Source organism: Chelonoidis abingdonii, chromosome 10, assembly GCF_003597395.2.
Source record: "Chelonoidis abingdonii isolate Lonesome George chromosome 10, CheloAbing_2.0, whole genome shotgun sequence".
Taxonomy (NCBI): Eukaryota; Metazoa; Chordata; order Testudines; family Testudinidae; genus Chelonoidis; species Chelonoidis abingdonii.
In genome coordinates, this window is record NC_133778.1 from 36,125,848 (window position 1) to 36,143,372 (window position 17,525).

The 17,525-nt window shown below is 42.1% G+C and overlaps 1 protein-coding gene across 2 annotated transcripts; it reads left to right on the forward strand.

The window, feature by feature from the left end:
* Positions 1–505: 505 nt before the first annotated feature.
* On the forward strand, positions 506–13,971 carry LOC142047399 (cytochrome c, testis-specific). 2 transcript variants are annotated; one of them, XM_075070086.1, is made up of 4 exons: positions 506–583; positions 1,680–1,733; positions 11,035–11,209; positions 13,555–13,971. In XM_075070086.1, exons 3-4 carry the CDS (start codon positions 11,041–11,043, stop codon positions 13,701–13,703), a joined length of 318 nt encoding a protein of 105 aa, XP_074926187.1. In that variant the 5' UTR covers positions 506–583; positions 1,680–1,733; positions 11,035–11,040; the 3' UTR covers positions 13,704–13,971. The 2 variants fall into 2 exon arrangements, with proteins under 2 accessions (XP_074926187.1, XP_074926188.1); XM_075070087.1 differs by lacking the exon at positions 1,680–1,733 and having other exon boundaries at positions 512–583.
* Positions 13,972–17,525: the final 3,554 nt, after the last annotated feature.

The window sequence follows — 17,525 nt, forward strand, 5'->3', positions numbered from 1 at the left end:
ACAAACCTTCAAACAGACTTTAATACAATGTCCATCACTCATTGAGACGCTCCTTATGCTACATATGTGGGCCCCCCCCGCCCATTTCATAGGCTGAGTATGACTGGGAGCTTTCCACCTCCTTCAGGACAAAACATTAGCGTCATAGGGAGACAGCTACGAGCCTGGCTGCCCACAGGCGCGCGTTCTCACAGCGGGCGCAGGATGGAACTCCGGGCAGTGAGTGGGGAGAAGGGCGCCCACGAGTTTAGTAGGAGCCAATAGGATCACTGCATCTCCTACAGGCAGTTGGGCAGAGAAGACACTACTTTCGAAAAAGTGCCGTTAACGGCGACTCCTGTCGGCGTAGATGGTACGGTCCAGTCTCTTTCGAAAAGACTGGGATACCCTAAGGCCAGGCCCCGGGGCCATTGGTGCACCAATCAGCAGGCGGAGTGCTGGATTATGCGTCTGTGATTGGATGGTTCTATCGTGACACACACACTCCTTCTCCTGGGACGGGCAGAGAGTGTGAAACGACTGCGGGTTGGTTATTGGAGCTGTTCCCGCCAGTCAGAGCGGCGAGGGGCGGGCTCATTTCCGGGTGGGAAGTACCGGGGGAGGGGGCTCATGGAGCGGGGTCGTTGCGGGCGGGCCATAGATCAGGGCAGACGTGGGGAAGGAAGTGTTGGCGGGGAGCCACCCGTCCACTCTGAGGCGGTGGCCCCGCGGGGGGGAGGACGATCTTGGTGGCACAGGAACCCTAGGGAGCTTCCCCAGGCAGCTTGTGCTCTGCATGCAAGTGACTTCTCCTGGGGTCCCTGCCTTGCAGGACTTTTCGGGGAGGAGGCGATACTATCTATACTTCAGGGGCTCTCGCCCAATGTTTTCCTGCCATATGCTAATGTGCCAAGGTTTAGCATCGCATGAAAAGGGATCATTGTAATCATTGCGCAGCTTGATACATCTCTCCAGCAGAAAACTCTTCCTACCATGCAGCCAGAATTGTACTTAATTCCATCCAGTTACCGCTACGTCCACCTTGTGGTAGTACCCTATATAATCTCACCCCCACCACACACACACTTTAGGCTTACCCCTTTCTCATAAGTGGTTGTGTTTCTCACCTCTTCCTCGCCCTTATTCAGCCACACAATGCATCATTTTTTAAAGTTTTCAGCATAATTGTTCATATAATTTTAATGTGAAATTTCTTACTTGCAGAACAGAAAGATCATAATTAAAGTTCAACATAAACTCTTCAACATAGTAAAAATCATACCGGCTGCTTGTTTGTAAATGAAATTGTTTAGAATTCAACTTACTTATACCCTATAATTAAGCACCAGTGATGTGCTCAACATATAGTCCTTCCCCAGAAGAACTAGTCAACTAAAGTGCAGGGACTCAAGCTTTATTCTCTTTTAAATTTTTAATTAAGCATTTTTAAAATTTAAATTTTAAAAACAATTACATGTTGACTAGCAACAATTCACAACACTCTAGAAGAAATATGACTGTTCTTTTCCTCCCATTATTCTGCTTAATTGTGAATTGCCTATTGTGTTCTGTAATTTTTAACTTTCTATCTAGGTGTCAATTTCAGTTAAACTAGGATGGTATTTAAGACTGATGATATTTTATTCTTGCTTATGTACAGTTTTGGGACCCTTTAAAGACATTTCTTATTCTGGTTTCAGCTGGAATGTAACCTTATCTATCAGGGACTCAAGTAATCAGTTTCTGGACTGAAGGTAAAGGCTGCCAGTCACTTGATCAAATGTTGCAGTTCCCAGCTCTGTCAGACTGAGGTGTTTCCAGCTGTGGTGATTATTCAAATAGGTTTTTTTATATTTAAAAAAATAAGAAGGGGAATTATGGTAGGGATGAGATCAGTGGTTCTCAAACTGGGGGGTGTGACCCCTCAGAGGGTCATGAGGTTATTAGTGGGGGGTCACAAACTGTCAGCCTCCACCCCCAAGTCCCACTTCACTGTCAGCATTTATAATAGTGTTAAATATATATATTTTTTAATTTATCTGAGGGGGTCACACTCAGAGGCTTGCTGTGTGAAAGGGGTCACCAATACAAAAGTTTAAGAACCATTGGATTAGATTAATGATTCAGAAGAGAGTCCCATTACCTTCCATAATGTCTGTGCATAAGCAGAACCTGAGGTACCTTCCCCGCATGTGCTAGCTATGTCACTTTTGATGTTCCTTTGAAACACTGGCATATCAGAGGAGAGCTACTGCTTTCCATTGCAGACAACATAGGTGTTAAATTAGGCTGGATTAAAATGGGTTAGAGTCAGAAGAATTAGTATAAACATGTTGTGTGGCCCGGGAGGTTAAAAAATCCATTTTAAAATAGATTTTTTGTTTAAAAGTTGGATTTTATTTAAGTTACAGGTTTGTTTTTTTAAATAAATTTAAATAAAATTAAATTTGAAATTGACAGCCTGCATTAAGGCCTCCACTTACTATAGTCTATTACCAATCACATTAAGCAGTATATATCTGCCACCAAATTTTAAAGGAAGTCAAACCACTGAACTGGTAGAAGTCACCAGCTAAGTATCTGGAACAAATGCTAAACTAGCTTCTGACAGCAGTAGCCTCTTCTGCAGGTGCAGAGAGAGTATTTTCTTCACTTAAGTAGTTCTGGTCAATGACTAGTTCATTCAAAGTTAAGAAATCAAATGAGAGTTGGGAAAAAAGGCAGGAAAGTTTGTTTTCCTCTTTCAGTTGATGAATAAAGAGTAGGTGTGAAGATGAGATCTACTAGGTCTAAAATCTTCAACAATCACTTAAATTCAGTACTGAGAGATATTTCCTTTGTTTAAGAAATCAGTTTTAAGTGCAAGATATATTTTTTTATCCGGGACATTTAAGGTAATTTTATTTAATAAGAAAATTGTTGTTTGTATATTAACAGAATTTGCATTTACATCCAAAGACAGCTTGACAGAAAAAAAGTCACAAGTGTGTGCGTGTATATATAAATTTTCTAACAATGTAAAAATGAAGTATCTGAATAAGAGTTATATAATTGCTTGTGTGTGTGTGTGTGTTTGTGTGTGTATATATATATATATGTAGTGTACCTTAAAAAAAAAAAGGCACCAAATTTAGTGTAAAGGCTGTGTTTAGTTGCAAATCAATATTCTTTGTTACCAATCAAGGAGAATCAACCTGTCTTTCAAAAAATAACAAAGGTACAAATGAAAAGAAAATTAATCATGGTTTTCTGGTTGGTGAATGAGTCACAATTACAATCAGTAATTTTAAATTATTTTGATTGAAATCAATCCCCCATGTATGGTTCTGTATTTTCTCAAAATTACTTCAATTACAGATTTGTTCAGTTCACATGCCAAAATCTTCTTTTCCTAACTGCTAATGCTGCAGACTCAATGTGGGAGAAAACAGAACAAAAATGCACAGCTTTTTAAAAATCTTGTATATAATCACCAGTAACAGTTTCCACAATTAAAATTTAGCTGACAGATTTCCTGATGTATGAGACAAAATAAAATTGTTTGCTTATTCATAGTTAAATTAGCTTTCTAGTGCTAATTCTAGTACTGTAGTCAGTTTCCTTTTATTAGTAAGGTAAACTGAGTATGACTTTAAAAGCAGGGAACCGATGCCTTGAATAAGATCCATCTCTGCATAATCACTTTGAGGTTTTTTAAAAGCATTAACTCTGGCCTAACTCTTCTCCCACTGAAATCAGTGGCAAAACTGATTGACTTTGGTAGGAGCAAAGTTAGGCCAGAGTTAGCGCTTTTGAAAAACAAAAAAAAATTAAACCTTCACTCTGATTGGCATCTCTTGTAAGTTTGTACTTCATTGTGTTTCTTACTTTATTTTTGGCATGTTTGTGTTTCAAACTGTGAACAGTGCTCCTGTTACAGGTGGAAAAAGGAAGGTTAAGAGGTAGGTAAAAACCAAAACAGAGGGCCACATTGTGCCCTGACAATCCACAAGTGACTAGGGACTTTTCTGCACGAGTCTTCCCATATTTATCGGCATCTGCTATAGTACCTTCCGTTTGGAAACATCGGAGAGCTCTTGGAGCAGGGGTGGCCAACCTGAGCCTGAGAAGGAGCGAGAATTTACCAATGTACATTGCCAAAGAGCCCTAGTAATAATATGTCAGCAGCCCCGCATTAGCTCCCAGTGCCTCCCACCCACCAGCAGCCCTGCCGATCAATGCCTCCCCCTCCCTCCCCATCAATTGTTTCATGGCATGCAGGGAGCTGGGGGTGGGGGGAGGAGCAAAGGCATGGCAGGCTTAGGGGAGGAGTGGGAAGGGATGGCGTGGAGGCAGGGCCTGTGGCAGAGCCAGGGGGTGAGCAGTGATCACCACTGGCACACTGGAAAGTTGGCATCTGTAGCTCCAGCCCCGGAGTCGGTGCCTATACACAGAGTCACATATTAACTTCTGAAGAGCCGCATGTGGCTCCGGAACCACAGGTTTGCCACCCCAGCCTTGGAGGATTGTGGATCCATTTATGGGGTAGTAGGGTGTTAGACTGGCTCCTCTATTCCAAGCCTGCAGAGTAATACAATCTAAACCAGGGATCTCAAACATGCAGTCCACGGGGCTCTTGCCTGTAGCCTGCCAAGCTCCCCACAGGATTGCCCCCTGTGGTGTTGTGAGCCCCGTGCCACTCTCTGAAGCAGCTGGCAGCACGCCCCTCGGGCCGGGGTGGAGGGGGAAGGAGGCAGAGGGCTCCTGCATTTCCTCTTTCCAGGCATTGCCCCCCGCAGCTCCCATTGGCCAGGAACAGGGAACCATGGCCAATGGGAGCTTCAGCACATGGAACCCTGAGCCCCTCCCCCAGGGGCTGCAGGGACACAGTTCCAGCTGCTTCCTGGAACAGAGCGGGCTGGGGGCCAGGGCAGGCAGGCAGGGAGCCTGCCCTGACCCCAGTGCCCACTGCTGCCACCCCAGAACTGCTCTAGGTAAGCAGCACCGGGCTGGAGCTAGCACCCCGAACCCCTCCTGCACCCAACTCACTGCCCTGAGCCCCCTGCCACACCCCTTCTTCACCCAACTCCCTGCCCTGAGCCCCTGCCGCACCCTGCATGTCTTCTGCACCCAACTCCCTGCCGAGCCCCTGCTGAACCCTGCATGCTTTCTGCATCCCCTGGGGCAGCGTTGGGGTGGGGACTTAGGGAAGGGGTTGGAATGGGTGCAGAGAAGGGATAGGAAGAGGCAGGGCCTAATAGAAGGGGTGGAGTGGGGGCAGGGCCAGAGGCAGCGAGGTGTGTGTCAGTGATGCAGTCCTCTGGTCAATGCACTAGTCCTCATGTGGCCCTTGGGGTCATTTGAGTTTGAGACCCCTGATCTAAACTATTTGGGAGATCTGAACAGAAACTAGTATAGTTGTAAAACCTCCCCTCCTTCCCTCAATGTAAGATGTTGAAGAAAATTTCATAGGGGAAAACTAATGAAGTCTTTTGGCTACTATATAGGTTTGAGATTTGGACCAATATTTTTAAGGTTGGTCAAACAAGCATTGTATAGAGAAATCATACACATCACATTCCCACTCTCTGTTCTGCTTCCAAGTTTGGAACTCCAGCTCTCAGATTTTTGACACACTGTTTCCCAACTGCAAGTACCTCAATCTCTCCCATTCATTCCTTTCCAATTGTCACTACCTCAACTTCATCCAGTCAGAAAGGAACTGACTAAAGGTTAGTGAAAGTGCTCCCTGCAGGAGTTGCTTAGTAAATTGCTACAGCTGTTCCAGCTCTTTCTAGGACGTAGTCTTCCTTTTGGAAGCTCCATCATATCCATCTTTAGTTATGCAAATTATTTCACCTCTCCGCTTCAATTTCCCCTTCTTTAAAATGAGGACAATTACATGGATCCTTTTGTTTCAGATTTTAGTGGTAACCACTTTTGAAGCCTTTTCTCCCCTTCTGAGATAAGTCTGGGGTTTGAAGCAGCTATTCCAAAGTTTGTTTGCCTTTGGAAGTTTGGTAGATTAGGATAGTGACCATGTCCTGAGCAAACTTGTTGGTCTGTCAGGACTGAGAACGATTGCCTTCCCCAAGTGGTTGTTGGGTTAGGCTTGCATTGCAAGGCTCTTAATATTTCTCCTCTTTTCAGGGGTTAATCTGTGTGGAAAGAGTCCCTCAATCTGTGCCTCACCACATAGCACTCAAGTAGCCCCAGGCAATTCTGATAGTAGATTACTACCCTTAGGACAGTGGTTTTCAAACTGTGGTTCACAACCCAGCACTGGGTCACGGCAGCTCTGGTCAGCACCACGGACCAGGCCATTAAAAGTCCCGTCGTTGGTGTTTCCCAGCTAAGGCAGGCTAGTCCCTACCTGTTCTGACACCATGCTGCACCCAAGAAGCAGCCAGGAGCAGGTCTGACTCCTCAGTAGGGGGGCCGCACTGTCCTTGCCCTGAGCATTGGCTCAGTACTCCCATTGGCCGGGAACTGGCCAATGGGAGTTGTGGGGAGCGGGGCCTGCAGGAAGAGCTGTGTGGAGCCACTTACACGCCTCTGCCTAGGAACCAGACCTGCTGCTGGCTGTTTCTGGGGCACAGTGCAGTCCGCGGTGCCAGGACAGACAGGCAACCTGCCTGAGTACCCCCACTGCACCGCTGATCCAGAGCTGCCCAAGGTAAGCCCGCACACTGATCCCCTTCCCCCCCCCAGACCCAGTGCCCCTTCCTGCACCCCAAACCCCTCATCCACAACCCCACTCCAGAACCTGTCCCTCTAGCCAGGAGGAGACCTGGTCTCCTACCGCACCCCAATCCCCCAGCCCAGCCCTGAGCCTCACCCCAAACCCCTCATCCCCAGCCCCACCCCAGAGCCTGAACCCCCGGCACAGAACCCTGACCACCTCCTATACCCCCAAACCCGGAGACCCCCAAACCTGGAGCCCTCTCCTGCACCCCAAACCCCTCATCCCTGGCCCCACCCCACAGCCCAACCCTCTGACCTAGCCCTGAGACCCTTCCACATTCCAAACCCGTCATCCTCAGCTCCGCTGAGTCATGGGCATCAACAATTTTCTTCAGCTGGGTCACCCGAAAAAAAGTTTGAAAACCACTGCCCTAGGATGCCCCAGCTACCAGATCCATAGATTCCAAGGCCAGAAGCGACCACTGATCATCTAGCCTGACTTCCTCCATAACACAAAACCATAGAACTTCCCCAAAATAATTCCTGGAGTGTATCTTTAGAAAAAAGTAATCTTGATTTAAAAATTGTCAATGCTGGGGCTCCACCATGAGCCTTGGTAAGTTAATTACTCTCACTTTTAAGCGTTTCCTCCTCGTTTCCAGTCTGAATTTATCTAGTTCAACTTCCAGCCATTGGATCATGTTATACCTTTCTCTGCTCAGTTGAAGAGCCCATTATTAAATATTTGTTCCCCATGTAGGTACTTATGGACTCTAACCTCCTCTTTGTTAGATTCAGGGTTCAGTCTATTTAGCTTGTCACTATAAAGCATGTTTTCTAATCCTTTAATCATTCTTCTGACTCATCTCTGAATCCTCTTCAATTTATCAACGTCCTTCTGGAACTGTGGAGATGATATTCTAACAATGGTCACACCAATGACAAATACAATACAATAAAATAACCTGTACTGCCACTCGAGATTTCCCCGTTTATCCGTCCAGGGATTGGCTTAGCCTTTTTGGCCATAACATCATCCTGGGAGCTCACGTTCAGCTGATTATCCACCATGACTCCCAAATCTTTTTCAGAATCACTGCTTCTCAGGATAGAATCCCCTATTCTGCAAGTGTGCCTACATTCTTTTTGTAGATCTATACATTTAGCTGTATTAAAAAAATATTATTTGTCTGATCCCAGTTTACCAAGTGATCTAGATCGCTCTGAATCAGTGACCTGTCCTCTTCATTATTTACCACACCCCAAAATTGTGTCATCTATAAAAATCACTGATAAAGTTAGGCTTTTTTTCCAGTTCATTAATAATAACGTTAAATAGCATAAGTCCAGAACCAATCTCTCTGGGACCCCTCTAGAAACACACCCATTTGATGATTGGTTTCCCATTTATAACTACACTTTGAGACATCATTTAGCAACCTTAATCCATTTACTGTGTACCACATTAATTTTATATCTATTTTTTAAATCAAATTGTCATGCAGTACCAAGGTTTACAGAAGTGTATTTTATCAGCTTGTAATCTGATTTTTAAAAAAACAAAACTATAAATACAAACGATCAAGCTAGCTTGACAATCTATTTTCCATAAACCTATATTGATTGATATTAGTTATATAACCCTCTTAATTCTTGATCAATCAAGTCCTTTACCAGCTCCATTATCTTGGCTGGGATTGACATCAAACTGACAAGTTTATAATTATCCAGGCCATCCTGTTTACCTTTTAAATACTGAGACATGAGAGAGCTTTTTTCCAGTCTTCTAGAACTTCCCCAGTACTCCAATGCTTATTGAAAAAACAACAACAAAAACATTAATAGTCCAGAGAGTTCATCATCTGACTCTTAATACTCTTGGATGCAAGTTATCCAGACCTGCTGATTTAACAGTGTCTAACTTAAGTAGCTGCTGTTTAACATCCTCCTGAGATACTAGTGGAATAGAAATAGTGTTATTTTATGATAGGATTACATCATGTGTCATTCTCCCCACCACAGGAATAGAGAACAGAAATACTTATTTAACACATCTGCATTATTATCGATAATTTTATTTTTAATATGTAGTAATGGAACAATACTATTAGGATTCTTTTTGTTCCTAATGTATTAAATGCGTTATTGTCCTTAACTCTGCTGGCCATAGACTACTTCTTGTGTCTCTGTTTCCCTTATCAATTTTCTATAAGTCCTAGCTTCTGATTAACATTCATTACCATCAACATCCCTTTTAGTCCATTTGTTGTGTTATTTTTTAGAGGGGAAGTAAAGGCAGCTATAAACCAGTTTGTTTTTTTAAACTATCACAGCCGCCTTCTTTGACTGTGGGATTATAGCTTTTAGGACATCTAGTAAAGTGTGCTTAAAAATTCCCAGTCATATTTTTCTGATTAAATTATTCCAGCTGAAATTGTTTTCAGCTTTGTGAAATTGTCTCTTTTAAAGCATCAACTATATAATTGTTCTGGATTTTATTCTGTTTGCACAATAAATATGATCAAGTCATGATCACTTGTGACTAAGTTACCATTAATTTTTAAGCTCTGATTCTTTATCCATCAAGATGAGATCTAATATTGATTATCTCCTATGTTGGATGCAACACTTTTTGAGTTGATATAATACTTAGAAATTCCAAGCAGGTGTTAGTACTGGCAGAATTAGACCTCCAGCATGTCATTCAAACTGCAGTCCCCATGATCAAACAGCTTTTTTCCCTCTACACATTATAGATCATCTCCTTACATACCGTAATTGTCACCATTTCCTAGTGTGATTTGGTGGTCTGTAGCAGACGCCAGCCAATACCCCATCTAGTGCGTTATCAATTAGCACATTGATTCATAAGCATTCCTGGAAACAACTCCAGTCCTGACCAGAGTTAAGGCATATTCTTCTATGCATGGCAGTGGTGGCAGAACCTGTATTAACCATTGTGCTCTTTTATCCACTTGGATGCGGAGTTTGTGTTGCACAAAGGATATGTATATGCACACTTGGGTGGTGTTCTTCCAGTGGAAGGCAGCTGTGACTCTGCCACTTATCAGATTGAGAGGTTTTCTAGGCAGCTGCTCAGATTTTTGGGTAAGTCTACACTACTAGAGGATATATTCCTGTAAGTTGAGATAGGATGTCCCTGTGTAAATATCTGCCAAAGTCTCTAATAGAAGAGGTCAGAACAAACTGAATGAAACTAATCCCTAAAATCCAGTCAAGTAGGGTATCTTTTTTGTGGGCAATTGGATCAATCTGCGATTCTGTTACACAGGTTGGTTTACAAACGGGGCATCTCCCTGCATCAGAAGGTGAGAGAGTTTCTTTTTCAGAGGCAGATTTATGGCAGTTTCAGGGGGACAGCAGCCTGGGGGGAGGTTTCTTGCCCCTTTTATTTCTAACGCAGTTGCCATGTTTTATGTAAACCACCTTGTATACTCTGCTGAATGTGTCAGCTCTGTGTGGTTTCCTTATAGATCTGGTCTATTTAAAAAAAAACCAAAACTTTCAACCATTGTTGGGTTAAAGGTTCTCACTATATGGGCTAAAGGTGGTACACAATCTCTGTCCCTATAGTGAAAATGTTCTGTTTTGGCCATTTTAATGCCAGAAGCATCAGTATTGAGACCTTTGTCATTTAGAAGGAAATCCTTACAAAAAAAAATTATATAAAAAGGATTATTCTGATTGTAGGTGACATCAGTTAACCTACAGATGCTACTAATTAGGTTATTCATTCAGTATTTGTGGTCCTTGAGTTTATGAAAGATTAGGAAGCATTGGTTGAGATCTTCAACCCCTCTTTGTAAGTTAAGCTGTCTATATTGGTGGAACAAGGCTCCAGCTAGGGGAAGATTCTTGGCACAGTGGAGATAGTTGTAAAGCTGTCTTCCAAGAACCCTGGTGTAAGGGGTATACTGGGATGGGAGGGATGTATCAGCAGTGGGCCACAGTACTGCAGATATTCTGGGCAGAACTTTGACCCTAGGGTCATCTAAATTACCCAGAGCTGCCAAGATTTAGGACGGTACTAAGAAGAGTCTTAGAGCCACCTTAGCCCTCTTACTTCTGGCCTGCACATTTTGTGTTGCACCTTGAAGAGCGGTAGCACAGAATCTCAGCTGGAATGGTTTTAGCTGGCTATATTAGAGTTTATTTTAAAAAAAATTAAAAATCAAACCTGTTCACAGAATGGGCAAATGACATAAAGGACTTCCACAATTTTTCATCTTTTTTGAGAGTCTCTCTTTTCTCCTACTTAGCTAGACCAAAGTAAAAGTACGGCAATGATGGTAAATGTAGCCAAAAGGGTAATCTTTGTAATCTTTTCAAAAATATTGTACAATTTCATTTTTCTCTTTTGCTTTGTCATAGACCAAAATGGGTGATGCTGAAAACGGCAAGAAGCTCTTTGTTCAGAAATGCTCTCAGTGCCACACAGTTGAAAAAGGGGGGCCACACAAGACTGGCCCAAATCTTTGGGGTCTGTTTAGTCGCAAAGCAGGACAAGCTGCAGGATACTCTTACTCAGATTCAAACAAGAACAAAGGTAAAAACAAAAGGGTGACATGGGGTGAGGTGCAGGACTGGAAGCATAAAGAACCAAAATTAATTCCATTCTTGCTATATCTTAAAAATCTTTACAAAACTACCCTCATAGCTGTTAAATGACAAGATTGCAAGATGAACCTGAACCACATCTTCAGAAGCAAAGTGCTTTTTAACTGAGTGCTCTTCCAACACATCTGTTCTTTGATATCTGGCTATTTACATCCTTTTTAGGATATTACATTAAAATCTGCTCTCTGACAGTGCCTATTTTTTGGAGAGATGTTGGTCCTTTAGTCTGATCTTGCTTCAGTTGGTCACTGCTCTCTACTGGCATTGCATTGGTGTATAGTCTCTTTACTTATTGGCATTGGACTAATTTTAGCTCTTTGATTATTATATGCTGATGTGTCCACATGCACGGTTCTAATACAGATGATCATGAAAGTAAAGAGGTGTTTAAAAGAATTGTTACATAATTAGATACAATGGTGTTCATTTGGGGTTTATTTGGGTCAAGGTATTAATTGCAAATATTCGTAGTTTAAGTTATTTAAAACCTTCTGGAATTCCTTGACTTCAGTTTTACTGGGATCCCACCAAGGTGAGGGGGAGGGCATTTAGTGTTATACGGGGACCTTAGTTATAGAAAGGGATCCATTTCTCTAAAGAAATCAGGTATTTCATTGTTAGTGTCTGTTCTAAAAGTGCTCGTGTGAACTAATAGTGCAAGTGATTACTACAAGTAAGCCATCAACAGGATGTCTAAATGTATTTTAGACTACAACATAATACATCAACCATATTAGTCAATTTATCTCCTGAACACAGAGGTCAGACATAAGCAGTGCTGCTATTACTAATCTTTGAGAAGTCTTCATTACTGTTGACCATAATCTCTCATTGATATGCCCATGAGAATTAAAGATGGAAGCTAACACTGAAGCTGTTTCATCTTGTAAGTGGTTCCATTCCCTGCTCTAGCAGTCTTTGGCATTAGCCTATGGGACTACAGGGGTTCACCTCCAGCACTCCTGTTGATTATATCTTGGGCCTGTTTCAGTACAGCTTACCATCACATCTAGTCCAGACCCCACCAAGGTAACAGAAATCCAAAACAAGAGTTTACACAGACAAAAGTTTCTTCCACCCTGCTTAGGCGTCTCATCAGTCCAGCCTCCATGTTCACATCCCAGTCCCTCTCATCTATCTTTTAAGTCTTTCTGATACCTTCCCTGGAATCCTTTCATGGTCTCAGAGCCTTCCACAAGAACCTCTCATACTCCATGTAGTCCTCCTTTAGGAGTTTTCTCAGCTCTTATGAGGCCCAGTTTGGGGCTATCACCTGACCCCATTTAGTCCTGCCTCTTCTGGTTAAACTGGAGTTAATTATGGCCCAGGAGAGCTGATTGAAGAGGGCTGGCTGCCTCAGGCTTCCTGGCCTTTAAAGGGGTGGGCCACCCTATTACACACCTCTTCCTATTAGAGACATTCCAGAGAGTAGCAGTGAAACTACTGCTTCTTTCTGAAGGTCCTCTATTGCCACCCTTTATGTTCAACATTTATGAACCCACTGTGGGAGGAAATACAGTGAGAGCTAGGAGTGTCAGTATGCAGATAATCAGCTCTTCGTCTTTTTAACAGAATTACAAGTAGCTTTCCCTGTTCTCTCCCAATATCTAGGAGACACAGACAATAACTAAAGCTAACTATTTACATATCATCTGAAAAAGATGGAGGTGCTGCTGACTTGGCAGAGGGAAATGCTTTTAAGAGCTGGCAAAATTTATAACCATTGTGTATAATCAACAGTTTCTGTGAACACTTTTGCCAATAAATGGACAATCTCAGGCTTCAAAAGAGAGCTTGCTCAGCCCTAAGTAAAGATCATATTGATTTAACACACAAATCTGAATACATTACTGGAAAGCATGGTCTCACTGGCTCTTGAATTATGAAGATATTTGTGTAGATTAAAAGTAGCAAACATTATTCAAAAGTGTTCCGTTTAGGTGAACTGGCTTTGAACATTAATCTTTCCAAGATGTTCAGTATAATCTGGATTATAAAAATGAGTCAAAAATAAACACAGTATTTATGAGTTGTGTGTTTAATGTGAAATGTGTTCAAGCAATAATGAAAACTGTATTTAATTTGTCATTCATTCTCATTCTTTTTTCCCCTCCTTTGGCATTTAGAACATAAACTGAGTAGCTTACTTTCAGAGCTGCATACCCTAGATTTTGAGATCCTGAATATGCTTGATAAATTTAGCTACATGTGGAGTCAAGGGGTAGGATATTAATAAAATGTAAGCAATTCATCATTATTGTCTAAACTTTCCAGGTGTTGTGTGGAATGAAAATACACTGATGGAGTATTTGGAGAATCCTAAGAAATATATTCCTGGAACTAAAATGATTTTTGCTGGCATTAAAAAGAAGAATGAGAGAGCAGATGTTATTGCATACTTGAAAAAGGCAACATCTTCATGAAGTGTTCTTACAACTACTGTTATGTCAGAAAGTGTTTCAAAATTTGAATCTCTTGTATCAGTATTCATGTTTCAGTAGTCTGTTAATATTTATTAGGTACTAGTCTTAGCATCTGAAAATATCAGTCTTTATTTGATTTTTGCTAACCCTACTACCATAATAAAATAAGGGTGAGCACTATGTAAACTATTTCTATAATGGTAAAGGTGGGCACGGCCCTGTACAGACATTTCAAAAGAAAAATATTGTTTCCTTTTCCAAGGAACTTCCAGATATATACCAGTCTATGCAGGACTAGACCCTTCATTTGGAATTATACACACACCTGAACAGTCACACTGATTTCAATGTAAAGTTGTAAGTTAGTACAGTTACTTACAAGTGCAAGTGGTCGTAGCAATGGACCCTAATGCTTCTTGAAGATTTTACTTAGGCAAAATTCTCTACAAAAATCAGTGAGGGCTCAGCATTTAGCAGGATTCAGCCCTAACTTAAAAGAGCAAGGGATGACAAACTGTGGAGAAAAAGCCAGTCAGCTTTGTATCAAGATGTTAGTATAAAAGTGAAGCTGGAGGGATTGGATCAGCTACAGTTTGATCTGTAGATAATTTCAAAACTTTAGCTCACTCCTTGTATTGGTGTTTCTTTGTGTGTTAAAAGGACATAACTGTCCACCAATCAGCAGTCTCTTCATTACAGTTTTTTTCACTCCATGTGTTCACTAATGAGTCAAATATACTAAAGGTATCCAGCCCCCTTACTATAAAGAAACAAACAAGGTCTGGCATAGCTCAAATGATGGCAATAATAGCAGGAATACTTTCACCTTTAGTTCATACTCACAACTGTTCCGGTAGCCTATATAAAATGGAATGGCTTAGCCTGGGTCTGAGAGGACAGGATTACTACCTGAGCTGATACCTTACTTGGGTACTTTAGAGAATTCAAGGATTATACAGGCATGGAAACTTCATTAAGGCACTTCGGGCTCAGGCTGTGAAGGTCTCATTTATTCTGTACCATACCTATTATAGGGTTATAAATCTTGCACCTTTCAAATGGCAAATCTTAAAAACGAGGTTGGAGTGGGCACTGAGGAAATTAAGAGCGTACATCCTAAAACAGTGAAATCTGCATCTATTTTATATCTTTTTATAAAGACTGCTTAGCCGTACCGCTGACAGTACGAGGTCTGCCCAGGGTTCTGTAAATACTGAGGTGTTAACTTACATTATTGTTAAAGGCCGTACTTTCATGTGTTTGGCCATTGATGATCTGTACAGAATATATCCCAATAATATTAAAGATGTTAGTAAAAAGAAAACATAAAATACATTAAGCATTCAAATTTAATTTTAAAGCATTTAATTTTTTTTTACAATACTAATTAAGCACTACATTGTAACTATTTTATATTATATATATATATAAAAAGTAGTATAGTGATTGATGCTAGAGAAAAGACGTCTTGGTGGATCTCTCAAACTTTTCCCTAGCCTCCCCATGATGATTCCCATCCCTCTTAACAATATGAAAAAGGTAGCATCATTGTAACCCCCTGGCATTATGACCCAGAGGTTGAGAATTCATACCTTAAAATTTGTAGGGTAGGTTGTCTACAAGTTCTGGCAGGTATCACTGCAGCAGTTTAGGATCAGTTCACATTTCTAAAGGTCAGCTTCACAATCACCAGAGCTAGAATTTTTGTGTTTTTTTTTAAATGAAAGGGAAGGGAAAGGCGGATGGTTGCAGCGCCCCTGAAACCTGTTTGACTCTTTCCTTCCAGCACCCAGCTTAAGAACACTTCCCTTGGACAATTAAACAAATTAAAATATACTTCAGCATGGTTAAGGTCAGCCTTAGTTGAATGAAGAAAGCACCAATACAATTCTCATTTATCGATATAGCACCAATCAGATATATAGGTATTGCTCATAATCCCTCCATTGTTCTAGCTCTTAGCAACCAAGCCTTGCAACATTCCTTTGAGGTGGGGGAAGTACTATAATCCACATTTTAAGGAAGGAGTAATTGAGGCCCAGAACAGTTAAGTGACATAGTTAAGAGTATAAGTCTGTGCACAGTTGGAACTAGAACCCAGGTTTTGCTCCCATACCTGTTCTTTTAGCTACACACAGACAATCTTTTCTCTCTCTGTTTACAGATAAAAATGTTGTATTAATTGTTTTAGACTCTACTATTAAAGTAATGCATCCACCTGTAGTCTGGAGTGACAATTTGATTAAGGGTCTGCATCTTTTCTAAGTGACACTTTAAAACTTGCCTGGAACAGCACTATGCCATTTGCCCTCCAGAAGCTGGCAGTGTTAGGACTTGACCGTGCTTCTGCTAAATATAGGGAAAAATTCTGCTTTTGACACAAAAAGAAGTACGAGTAGGCCTGCCAAGAATACTATGAGGTAGCGAGTTCATAGAAGTCTGACCATCTCTGACCCAACTTTTTCACCTGTAATAGAAGGTAATATTTACTCTTACTCCAAAAAAGTGTTGTGAGATTAATGTTTGTACAACACTTTGAAGCTGCAATAATGATATAAAATGAACATGGCACACATGTCAATCCTAACAGTCTTCAGCAGTTGTCCCACAATGCCCCATTCCATGAGATAGTGACTGCTCTGGCCACAGTTGTGGATGCCACTCCCTATGGGTCATGGAGAACAGAAGCCATTTCCCATTTAAAATTCCATGCATGTTTTTGAAATGCTTTTTCCTGACTGCCACCTTGGCAAGCACACCTAGCAGCTCTCCCTTCTCCCCACCTGACCATGTTGGCTCCTGGCACTAGACACACTCCTACCTGGAATATACAGGAAACATTGGATCTCCTGGGCCTGTGAGGAGAAGAGGCTCTACAGACCCGCTGCAGAAACAAACATCTGCAAACAGATTGCACAAGTGATGCAGACAAAGGGGTAAGAAAGAGACTAGCAGCAGTGCCACAGGAAAACGACAGAACTGTGGCAGGCATACCACAGGGCCAGTGAGGAACAACAGATCTGGTGCTGAGCCACACAGACCTGCCACTTTTACAATGAGCTGCCTGCCAAACTTGGTGGAGACTCCACTAGCACCCTGCAAACACTGTGAATATCTTGGAGGAGGATGAGACTGAGACAGTAAAGAGAAGAAGGTAGAAGAGGAGGAAGGAGACATGGTGGGAGGAGATAGTCCAGCTATGCTATGAGCCAGTACCAGTTTGAGACTACACCATAGTCTAGCCAGTCCCACCAGCAGAGCACGGGCCAGCCCAGTAAAGGGGAAGGGACCTTGGGTAAGTGTGTACACGCATTTTTCCTTACGAATTTTAAATGTAAAGATGGTTGCCAGCTCAACCCTAAGTTACAACGCACAGGTACTGACTTCAAGGTTCTACTTGTACGAGAAGAGGTAGCAGTACAAACAAACAACATAGGACAGCTGGTATCTGCTTTTGTTTACCCTCAAGTTAGGGGTAAGCAGGCCCATACAGAGCAGTTGGTTTATGTGCATAGGGATGTCTCTTTACCCTGCTGAGATATCTCAGTGAAATTTTCACAGAGATATGCTGCAATCCTCTCCCAAAGGCTGCTAGGAACAGCTGTCTCATTTCTCCTCCGCAACAGGATGCTTTCTCATGCCACTCTGTGATTAGTTTGGCTGGCCCAATTGCAGTAAAGAGGCTAGTGGCACATGGGGCCAGGCAGCTTCGGGATACTACTAGCAGCTGTCCTTTCTGTGTCTTTGTTACCCTTAGGCGTGCGATATCAGCTAAAACCACCATTGCCTGTGGAAAATAGTGCCAGTATTCAGTGCCACTGT